This window comes from Polypterus senegalus, chromosome 1 (assembly GCF_016835505.1).
Source record: "Polypterus senegalus isolate Bchr_013 chromosome 1, ASM1683550v1, whole genome shotgun sequence".
Taxonomy (NCBI): Eukaryota; Metazoa; Chordata; class Cladistia; order Polypteriformes; family Polypteridae; genus Polypterus; species Polypterus senegalus.
In genome coordinates, this window is record NC_053154.1 from 110,890,966 (window position 1) to 110,903,223 (window position 12,258).

The 12,258-nt window shown below is 36.7% G+C and overlaps 1 protein-coding gene across 3 annotated transcripts in view; it reads left to right on the forward strand.

Annotated features, from left to right (window-relative positions):
* acsl3a (acyl-CoA synthetase long chain family member 3a) overlaps window positions 1-12,258 on the forward strand; it is a 93,911-nt gene that overhangs the window by 39,780 nt on the left and 41,873 nt on the right. For all 3 annotated transcript variants that reach the window (XM_039755968.1, XM_039755977.1, XM_039755987.1), the window contains one exon: window positions 10,349-10,458. In XM_039755968.1, coding sequence (XP_039611902.1) covers window positions 10,349-10,458 — 110 coding nt within the window. The remainder of the gene's footprint in view (window positions 1-10,348; window positions 10,459-12,258) is intronic.

The window sequence follows — 12,258 nt, forward strand, 5'->3', positions numbered from 1 at the left end:
CAGTGTTCCATAAACCTATGTCACTGTATCCTACACCAAGGTTTGAGCTACATGTTAAGCCTTCTAATGTGCTCAATCTGGATCGGCACCTAGGATAAGCAAAATTCCTTGTCATTTCTGTGCCTCATCCTGGTGCGTAACTCTTTTAAATATGAATTGCAGAACTGACGGCCTACCCTTATGAATTTCATTTGTTTCAGCATAGACAGTGACAAATGGATCCTCCACTGCTCTGACCAAGAGCTTATTCATCCTGACCCATTTTCGCTCCTCATTCCTACTAATCACCTCAGTTATTAGAGTCACTGTCCTGTTCTGCAAGGTCCTAAAGTTGGTTGGAGACTCCTAGTACTGGAATTGACATCTCTAAAAAAAGTACGCCTGTTGTCTTGTGGTTATATCTGAAAGTGACTCACCTGTTTCTACCTGTATGATCTGGATTCTCCTCTTATGCCAATTTGGGGGTGCACACAGTCTCCCTGAATGACACCTGGGCAAGATCTACCAAATCTTTAATATAATCTGGGTCAGCTACCTCCTCCTAAATTTCAGTGACCCTGAGCTTGAGGTGCTGGAACAACTGGCATCTCCCACAGGCATATAACTTCTGGGGGCAGACTTCATAGAAGCCAGCACCCAAGAAGTACAACATCATACAGGACTTGCATTGTATTGATCTCATGATTAAAATATGTTTGGATGACAATTAAGCCCTTTTAAAATTCAATATAAATTTATTTTGTGTTTAACCAATGACAAGATCTGTTGTCACTTTCTGACCCTCTCTAAGCACCTATATTTACTGTTTACACTTTCTTCCTTCTGCAACCATTACACTTTAAGCTGTATACTGAATGTGTTTTTATCTCTTAGTCACTTTCCCTTTACTTTTACTGCTTCTCCTAATAAACTGTCTCCTTCCTGACATTGTGTTAGTGAACCAAGAGAGTTGGTGTCATCAGGCGCTATTGATAAATACAGCTGTGTGTCATCAGCATAGCTGTGGTAGCTCACGTTATGCCTTGAGGTAATCTGACCTAATGGATTCATGTAGATCGAAAAGACTTTTAGTCCTTTAGTAATTACTAAATCCAACGTGTGCCCTCCTTTGCGTGCTGGCTAACTAACATGCTGGGACAAATCAAAAGAGCCCAGGAGGTTCATGTATTCTTTTGCTTTCACACTGATTATCGATATAATAATTAAAGTCACCAACTGTTAGGAATGTGTCATAGTTCGTAATTATAATTGACATTAAGTCTGAGTATTCCTTAAAAGAAAGATGCATTGTATTTAGGAGGTCTATACACGGACAATACTAGAGACTGAGAAACTCCTTGAATAACAATGGCAAGATACGCAAAGGACTTGAATGTACCAAAGGGAGGATTTTGGAGTGCCGCCACTTGTACCGCCCTTACGGAGTTGTTATAGCTGATTACACAGGAGATGGACTGATACCACTGTGTTTCCCCATGAATATATTTAGACTAGTCTTACCTTAATCCATTATTGCAGTAACACATAACAGTGCACAATAATGGAGATACTGCTGCTGGTGTCGATAAATGCTCTCACCTTATGCCCATTAACCTTCACCACTTTGGTCTATGGAAAAGATAAGTGGTTAGCAACTGCACAGTACCTTTCACCCTTAGCCCAGCTGCAGTATATCAGCTCGATGAATTCAGGTTAATTGGGGATGATGCGAAGACCGTTCTGACTTTTTGGACTGGACTGCCATTCTATGTCTTTTGATCGTTTTAATCATTATGTCCTTGTTTTTGTATGCTTGTATGTGGACTGGCTGGGCAAGAAAATTGGGCAGGCTGTTCATTAAAAGATCGAAGGCCACCTGCTCTAGGATCTGTTTGGCATCATTTATATCTGCTCTTAACCAGCGCCCTGACTTGCGCCATAGATCGTAGGCTTGTGGTCAGATTGAGGCACCACTCATGACATAGCCTTGCCAGCTGGTTTGCAGAAACTCCATACCTTTTCAGGATTTCGGATTTTTAAGTGTCCTAATTTGTGCCATCCTTAGCCCCCAGGTTGTAGTAGGTCCTCTGTGCCTGGCCCTTCAGGAAAGGCGCTAAAATGTTGGCCCAATCCGTATGCTTCCAGTGGTGTCTAGTTGCTGTGCATTCAAAAATAAGGAGCTATAACTCGATGTCATCGTTCTTCTGCAAAGGCATCAGAACTTGGGAAGGAGCCATTGACTGGTCCTGTTTGGCAGCGGCATGTGCTTTTACCCTTGCCACTGACTCAGCAAACTGTGTCCAGGTCTCCCCCAGCTGCACCTTGAGTCTTTGAATTTCCATGGCCATATTGTTGAGAACTGTAGGTAGGTCCTGCTGTTCTGACATTTAAAGCAAATATACTGGTGATATATATGCATGTTTATGTATATGTATATGTAATTATTAAGATTAACCCATTGTTTCCTTTTTTATTTTATGCTGTATTTGAACAGTCTACAAGATAATAAAATCAAATTGAATTAAATTGAAACCACATTTTGTTGACATGCATGTTTTTCCAGGTATGACAACAGTAATGAAATTTAAGAGTATGGGTGTAATTTTTTTACCAAGTTGGAAATATTGTTTCTTTTTATTCAATAAATGTGTCACATTTTCTTTTTTTCATTTCCCATTTATTGGAAATGACTATGTAAGATGATCAAAAGCTGAGTCATGTCTGAGGTAAAAAATTCAAGACCCATAGCTGTTATTTTGCAGCATATAGAGTGAAATTATCACTGCTGCAAAACTTGGCAGGCCATCAAAGCCTCATCTGTGCCTTTCAGTCTTTGGCCAGGAAGCAAGAGAAACTTGAGGGTATTTCACACACAAGCTTTTTACCCGGAAGTTGTATGTGTATAGAAAAACATTAAGTGTCAGTGCTGGCAAAAAGATGTTAGAAGTTGTTGACCGCATACCTCATTATTAAGAATTTCATAAAAACTTGCAGTAAAATTATTGTTTTTTTAGCAGACCTCTGTCACTGAGCTGTATTACTGACAGGTTAGAAAAAAGGCCATCTCAGTCCACCTACACAATAGCCATCCTTTTTTCTCTAAATTTTAGCTGGTTCAATCACCCTGCAGATTTAGTTTTCCAAGGGTAAAGAGCAACAAATTTGAGATTTCTTTTATTCCTAGAGCTATAAGCATTTTGAATTCTGTTGCTTACAGGAATACTATTCATCCATCCATCCATTATCCAACCTGCTATATCCTAACTACAGGGTCACAGGGGTCTGCTGGAGCCAATCCCAGCCAACATAGGGCGCAAGGCAGGAAACAAACCCCAGGCAGGGCGCAAACCCACGGCAGACAGGAATACTACTAAATGTTAAATTATGTATTATTTCTTTTATCTGTGTAATAATATATTATGTTTTTGTACTATCATGCTGCAAACAAATTTCTCTATGCAATAGTAAAGTTTACGTACTTCCCTACCTAACCTACTTACATTGTTAATGACATCAGTGTACAGTGCCAAGTTAAAAACAATACAATAGAAACCTCAACAAAATCCACATTTATTTTTTGCATTTTGTAACCTTGTTTTCACACCTTGTTATCATTTTTATCACAACAATCAGCCTGAAATCATTGTCTTAGTCATAATTTTAAGTTTACTAGCATTTATTTTGGAATGTAGTTATCATTACATAATTGTGCAAAAATGTACATGGTACATTTCACATGCAGATCTACAGTATGACTATCCTCAAGTGGGGCATGTAACAAGTGTCTTCAGCTGAGATAATTTCTTCTAACACACAGTAATTTTGGATGCATATTTGATAAACTGCTGGAGCTTTTCTAATTTGATTTGTCAGACCACTAAACCAGGCAGCGATGCTGTAAATGTCCACAGATTGGATCACAGTGCAATAAAAGGACAACATGAGATCCCTGTTCACTTTAAATAGTCTGAATTTGCAGAGAAAAAACTGGGCATTTAGAATCAATATTTTTTGTACTAATATTTCAATTTAGATTAGTATCATGTTACCTTAATATTTATATTAAGTCATTATTTCTGCCTCCTCCAATTCAACAGTAAGGAGTTAAAATACAGATTTCTGCCTATTAAGGTCAAATATCATTTCTCTAGTCTTTTTAACATTCAGGAGAAGGTAGCTGTTATTGCATCGATTTACTAACAGTACACTTTAGATGAAGTAATGGCTGTGTTCATGCGCTCTTGTGATTAAATGTGTGCACGTGGTTTTCTGGTTGAATTATTTGGAAAAATGTGAAATAACTGTTGATTTGTTTCATGCTGTTCAAGATAAATAAAATTTTTTCTGGAAATAAAGAGTAAAATAAATGTATCAAATACATATCAATTCAATCCAAATGCATTTTGACCAAAAAATGCCATTACGTGCTGACCAAGTTATTTGTTTTATTTTAAACAGTTGACTAAGGTGAAAGGTCAGAACTACATCATAACTCTTAGACAATTTGGGCAGCTTTGTTTTGTTTAAATTGTCAAGTTGTAATTCTGAGTTTGTCGAGCATTCATGTGGTATTTCCAGCTCAACATCTTTGTTTTACCATCTCTCCGAGAGCACGTGAATGCAGCATTAGTTTGTTCAAACCATTCACAGCAATGTAAGTGAGTGCCACTAGTTTGTAGTAATTCAGACTGTATAGCATAGTAACCTTTGGAAACATTAGCATTGAACTGAATCTGTAATAAAGGTGACCTAATCAGGAATTTTTGTACTTAGACTTTATTGGGTAAAAATACACCTTTTGTCCATTTTTATTGTAAGCATATAAAGAATTCTGAACTTGGTACAACATAGCCTGAAAAAGTCATGGTCATGTTTAATGACTTAATAAAACCACATGTTACTGTACATTACACATGGTAATTAGATTTGCTTTCTTAAGAAGCAAACATTTTAAAAGAAGCAGCAAAATCTTATGTTTAGCCTTTATCCATATATTTACACCTCCTCCCCATACCAACTATAATCACACAAGTCTAAAGATTTGCTGTCTTGCTGTAGACACAGTAACTTGTTGCAGGAATGGGCAATATATTGACATAGTCTGAAGCTAGAACTTGAGGTAAACTAAGAATTTAGTTGGAGACAAATAATGTGGAATGCATAAACGGAAGGAAAAACTGCAGTACAATTCCACAAGTGACTTCACTTCAGCAAATTCATATGAGGTTAAAACATTAGCCACACTGCTATAATACTTTGTGTTCATTCTGTGTATTTAAGAAATGTGTCAAGTAAAGTACATACAGGTCTTATTACATGGAACTCTTAGTTGTTACAACATAATTAAAACTTAACTTGTCTGCCTTTTCTTTTCTTTAGTATGACATTTATATTTCTCTGAATATATTTACATTTTTAAAAAATAGCCTATTTGTATAATAACAATAGAATATTTTTTCAATTTTGAAAATTGAAATTCAGGACGAAATAATTGCAAGGTGATAAATTCCTTAGCCATCGTCTGCAATTTCATGAACAAACAAACAGCTAAGTGAACTTCACACATTATAAAACAATATCTTTATTTAACATGTGCATGGAAACGATAAAGAGCTAAGGCCCACGACCAAATGTAAATTGCAATGTCTACTGAACAGAATATTCCAAAACTGCTATTTATTGTATAGCTGCAAAGTTAAAATGCAGTATGATATTTATTTAAACTATATGGTAAAGCAAACCTATAGTATACTAAGGTTACCAGGTTTTGCTGCAAAATGATTGTTACATTATGTTGTAGACAAACCTTACCTAAAGGTTGTGCTAATATTTGGTAATTACTTTGGCTGATTTTGATGATGATAACAGGCAGGTCTGGCAAATATTTATGTTTTTTTACTTTTTTTTGAAGTTTGGTAGTTTTGTACTTAATTGTATAATATCCTGAATGGACTTAAAGTGCCATATCATGCCACTAACCTTTCAGGAAGGCTCACTGCTTATTTCTGAAATTTAAAGCGAAAGTAATATTTTAAAAATACAGCCTGTCTTTTTCAAATCACTTTTGTAAGATTATTGTAATAAGGATGAGTGCAAACATGACTTTTTCATTACTCTTTTCTTAAGGGCCTATCAGAAGTGCAAATTAGTCTTTAGTTCATAGCCTTGTTGCTTGAAAGGAAAGCAGAGCTATTGAAATACGGTTTATGATCCAGGGGTCAATGGACTGATCTTAGAGAGCTCGTGGGAACTAGCACAATCCACTTCCCGCCTGCTTAACTCCCACCACATTACAAGCAGCCATGTGTCGAGACTTTTAAACTAAAGTAGTGCTGATGTATTTATTTATTTTATTATTTTTTTGAACATCTAGTGTAGTGCACACTTCCAATATTTTCCCTCCTTTGTCTTTTTAAGACATTCCCCCAATTAATATTGTTAAAGTACACTAGTTTGATATGTACAATGATAAATGTTCATGTTGAAAGGTCATGTGTCACACATACTTGTAAGAAAATGTGACATTTGGTTATTATTTACAGGACTGTTTATTAGTATGGTAAAATGATAAACATTTATCTATATTGTCAAGCATACCTTTTTTGAGAGACATTTAAAAACATCTAAAACCTTTAAGGACATCTTAAATAGCACCCAGTACCTTTGAAATATCCAGAATTCTGTTTTTTGCCCAAGATTCACATCTTTCTGGAAGTGATTCTGTTTTTAAAAGATTTCAGAATGGCTTATAGTCATCTGGAAACCATGTTCCATGATGAGCAATCTTTATACTGTGCAAATTTAAATTGAATGGTGTTGCAGGTGATTTTTCTAGCAAAATATGTCATACTTATTATTATGAGATTTTCTCAGTTTATCTAGGAACATTAAAAAATGATCACATAATTAAAACTCAGGCACACTGCAAAATCATTCATGTACCTGATAAACATTTTAAACAATTGCTAAATCTGAACAAATTGTCTGTGAAAAGATCTTTTTGACCATTATACAGTGCCACTTGCATATTTTGGTCTTATATGGCTTATAGAGTAATTTAGGCGCTGTAAGGCTGAAATAGTCTATAATTAAAAAATCTTTGTGAGTCAGATCATGAGCATTTCTTTAGGTGGTATAATGCAGAAGTGATGTTTATGTCTTTGAAAATAACGTGAATATGCACTGAAACTAATGTGCAATTTTAACTTTAAAATCTTTGACCTTAAGTGTATTGCTTTTTTCTGTAACACTTAAAAACAAAAAGCAGACTATTAGTGGTTTTCTTTCAGAAAGGTACATGCTGTAACTGCCGTACTTGAATACAGCAGCTGGGATATATCACCACAGAATTTCATTACATTTCCAGCTGTTACTTAAAAAATAAAGTCCTTTGGCTGGTTGTAAAGCTAGCGGTGCTGATTACGTGCTAGTTGCAGTATGCTCATAGTCATTTAAAAACCATTGTGTCATACTCCGCTATTTGAAATAAAAAAAATATGCTGAAATATTTTTAACTGTATACATTCAAATATTAGTCCAAATCAACTATAATATAAAAACAACCAATTTACATTTTATGCATTGACACTTTACAATATATGGCTTTGCCTGTTAATTAAGTTGAGGTGAGAACTGAATTGGCATCTCTGTTGTTTAGAGTATGTCACACATGTGCCAGGAACCATCTTCCAGGATTTGAAATGATAAGCAGTACCTGCTTGGGACATGAAGGAGAGCTGTCACTAACTAGGACAGCGGTTAGCCTCACCCACAAGGCCTGGAGAAGGTGCCGCCCTTTCTGCCTGGGATGTGATAAAAACAGGTAGTCCCCTGAAAGAGGTGTTTAGTTTGGACCAGGACCTCAACAGAGACAAAGCTTTCACTGAAGTGCCAGACTACAGAATAAGCAAATAACCCAGATCAAGTGCCAATGGCACAAATCTTATTGTGTTTTTTTCTTCCTCATTAAACAGGGTGGCCCAGTTGCCCCCACAACCATTCATTCGGCATCTTTATTCTGTTTACTTGTACATAAATACAACATCTTAAAAATAATATTTAAGCTTTTCATGTCAAACAAGTACTGCAGGCTAAATAAGTATCTTTGCTCCTAATTCTAGTGGCATTAAAATGTTTGTTTATCTATCAATTTTTTGAACCTGGAAAAAAACAGTTATGCGTGTTGGTGCTTATCTTGTCAGCATTAGATGCAAGTCAAGAAGCTGCTTCAGATTAGATTAACACTCTCAGTCATTTAAACTAGACTCATTTAGCTTCATAATAAACTGACACAAGACTCTGGGATGAAGGAGGAAAATCAAAGTACCCAGAGAAAAACACACAACGAATTGGGGAGAAAATGCAGTACAATGAGCTGACCAGGATTCAAACTCATTTTCCAGGAGTTGTCAGTCAGCATCACTAGCTGCCTTGCTGCCATACCACCCATTAAAATAATCATATTTTGTAATTTAGAAATTTCTCACTTTTTGAATTTGCTGTTACTCTGTATCTGAAAATGAAATTTCTCTAATTTTATAATTTAAAATATGCCATCAAATAAATCAGGTGTAAGAAATGATTACATAATCTTTCTTCTTCAAACATACTTTGTTTTGTACACTGCTAGGGGCTTTTTTGCTGTTATTTGCCGGTGGCTTTATTATTATCATTATTATTAACTAGGGGGCTTTGCCCCCTGCTCGATTCGCTCGGCAACCCCCGTTTTTGTTTTTCCGGATACACACTTTTAAGATTTTTTTTCTTTGAATTGTTGCTATTTCATTAGTTTCACTTTTATTTCAGAACTTCTGTAAAAACAATATTTGGAATCTTTCGAGTCCCAACCTTCTGAATCTTTTAAATGAGCTCCGTGAGATGTGTTTAATGACTTTGTACCATAATTCAGGATCGCTTTCTCTGTTTGGAATTTCAGCACAGACAAAACAATCTGCATCATCAGCAGTTAATAATGTTTTTTGCAAAGTAACCAATAAATGCATGTGAGGTAAACTCCGTTTTTGAAATTCTCCTGACTTAAACTTCAAAGCCTTACAATATTTACATACTGCTGACATATCACCTATGTCCATATACTGTATTCGACCTCTATTTTCCTTTTCGTTATTTCTCAGAGTAATAATTTCACTTTCTTTGCGCTAATGCAATGTCTACTTTCTTTGTTTTGACACTGTCATTTTTTTCTGCTTTCATATTCTGTATCTTTCTCTGCATGTGTTTCGCGCCTACGTTTTTTTTTAGTCTTTTGAATTCCAGTTTTCATTATCTCTAACCTGCTCTGCATGTGTTTGGCCCTCTTGTTTTTTAACCTTTTTATGACGTTTAACTTTGTTTTCTACTCTGTGTTTTATTTCTGACCTCGCTTTATCCTGCTTTTTTTTAATGACACCTGGTCCATGGTGATTATTTTCCCTTTTTCGAGTAATAATTTCCGTTTGGTTGCGCTCCTGCGATCTTTACTTTCTTTTTTTTATACTGTCTAATTTTCCTACTTTCATATTCTTTAACTTTCTCCACATGTGTATCGTGCCACCTTTTTTTTTTTTTTTTGAGCCTTTCAAATTAGACTGCTTTCATAATCTCTAACCTGTCTATAGCAGCAATGTCCGGATTGGACATGCATTTTTTCCAACTCCACTTGTTCCGGGCTGATAATTACTTATCATTACTTTCATAATGTCTAATCTGCTCTGCATGTGTATAGGTCCAACGTCCCGATTGGACTTGCTTTTCTTTCATTTCCACTTGTTCCGGGCTGATAATTACTTTCCTTATTTTCTGAATTTGCACATACATTATTCTTTTTCTTTTTTGTCTCTCCAATGCTTTTGAGTCTCTTTTCTCCACGCTGCTTTCTTCTTCGGTTAGTTGTCTACGTTTAATGTATTGTCCTTATACACTTTATATACGCTGAGAGCCCTGGATCTGTGTGTGCTCAAAGCCAAAACACGACTGAGTATGTTGCTGGCTGCCCTTGCTCTTATTTATTTGTAAGTAGGGCATGTCTTGCAAGAATCTCATGTTCCATCGTGAGACGGTCCTCGGTCAATCTCTTGGCACAAAGTCTCATGTTTAAGGTCCCTGCGAGACGCTCCGTGGCCAATCTCTCTAGTCCCGTGGGTCTTTTGAGTGTCTTCCGTGATCTTAACGTGAAGATCACGTCTCGTTGACCTACTGTTTCTCTCCAGGATTTTTTTTTATAATAGATGTATAAAATGTTAAGATGTCTTTACTCATCTGAGTTAGGTGATGTGGATACATTACATTTGCCAGATCACACTGCTTGTTTTTTATTTACCATTTTCATTATTTAAAAAATGTGTTTAAATTCTTTCTGTTTTCATTTTAGTTGTCACATTATATTCTACTCTGGGAGGACCAGCCATAGCACATGGCTTAAATGAAACTGAGGTAACCCATATTATAACCAGTAGAGACCTTCTTCAAAGCAGACTGAAAGTAAGAAGCCATTTTTGTAAACTATATTTGCATGATTTTTGTTTGTTATAGTGGTTTACATATAGCTGGTAGGCTGTAGTTAATAAGGGTGTTTAATATATAAAATAATTCCTTGGAGCTTGACTTCAGGTAATTACTGCAGCCTAATATACTGCTCAAAAAAATTAAAGGAACACTTTTTAATCAGAGTATAGCATCAAGTCAGTGAAACTTCTGGGATATTGATTTGGTCAGTTAAGTTGCACAGGGGGTTGTTAATCAGTTTCAGCTGCTTTGCTGTTAATGAAATTAACAACAGGTGCACTAGAGGGGCAACAATGAGATGACCCCCAAAACAGGAATGGTTTAACAAGTGGAAGCCACTGACATTTTTCCCTCCTCATCTTTTCTGACTGTTTTTTTCACTAGTTTTGCATTTCGCTATGGTCAGTGTAACTACTGGTAGCATGAGGCGAAACCTGGACCCTACAGAGGTTGCACAGGAAATCCAACTTCTCCAGGATGGCACATCAATGTGTGTCATTGCCAGAAGGTTTGCAGTGTCTCCCAGCACTGTCTCAAGGGCATGGAGGAGATTCCAGGAGACAGGCAGTTAGTCTAGGAGAGCTGGACAGGACCATAGAAGGTCCTTAACCCATCAGCAGGACTGGTATCTGCTCCTTTGGACAAGGACAAACAGGATGAGCATTGAAGGGTCTGCAGAAGCCATGGAGAATGTTATGCTGTCTGTAACATCATTCGGCATGACCAGTTTGGTGGTGGGTCAGTGATGGTCTGGGGAGGCATATCCATGGAGGGACGCACAGACTTCTACAAGCTAGACAAAGACACCTTGACTGCCATTAGGTATCAGGATGAAATCCTTGGACCCATTGTCAGACCCTACGCTGGTGCAGTAGGTCCTGGTTTCCTCCTAATGCACGACAATGCCCGGCCTCATGTGGCAAGAGTATGCAGGCAGTACCTGGAGGATGAAGGAATTGAAACAATTGAATGGCCTTCACGATCCCCTGACTTAAACCCTATAGAATATCTGTGGGACATTATGTTTCGGTCCATTAAGCGCCACCAGGTTGCTCCGTAGACTGTACAACAGCTCAGGGATGCCCTCATAAAGATCTGGGAGGAAATGCCACAAGACACCATCCGTCGTCTCATTAGGAGCATGCCCCGACATTGTCAAGCATGCATACAAGCTCGTGAGGGCCACACAAGATACTGAAAAGCATTTTGAGTAGCAGAAATTAAGTTTTTGAAAATATGGACTAGCCTGCCACATCTTCATTTCACTCTGATTTTAGGGTGTCTACACAATTGAGCCCTCTGTAGGCAGAAAACTTTTATTTCCATTAAAAGACTTGGCATCCTTTTGTTCCTAAGACATTGCCCTGTCGTTATTTGTATAGATATCCAACTTCATATTGAGATCTGATGTATCTAATGTGTTTCTTTAAAGTGTTCCTTTAATTTTTGTGAGCAGTGTATTTTGTTGTCTGGTCAGCTCTCATCAGATCTCTCAGTATAAAAACTGTTGAAGTGAAGAACTATTTGGTCTATCTTAGCAAAATGATTTGTTTTAAGTTTACTCACTGAAAATGTCTCTTTATTTCCATAGGTTAGTATCATCAAAATAAAAACCATTGAAATGGCTATCATTCATCATTTAAATTGAATTTACTTTTTATTCCAGTTCAGATATTGCTAGAACTTTGAATATTTTGCTGCAATATTGATAATGCTATCTTGTGATTGACTTAGATTGATAAGAATGGATAGAGATTCCAGGATTTCATTAAACAT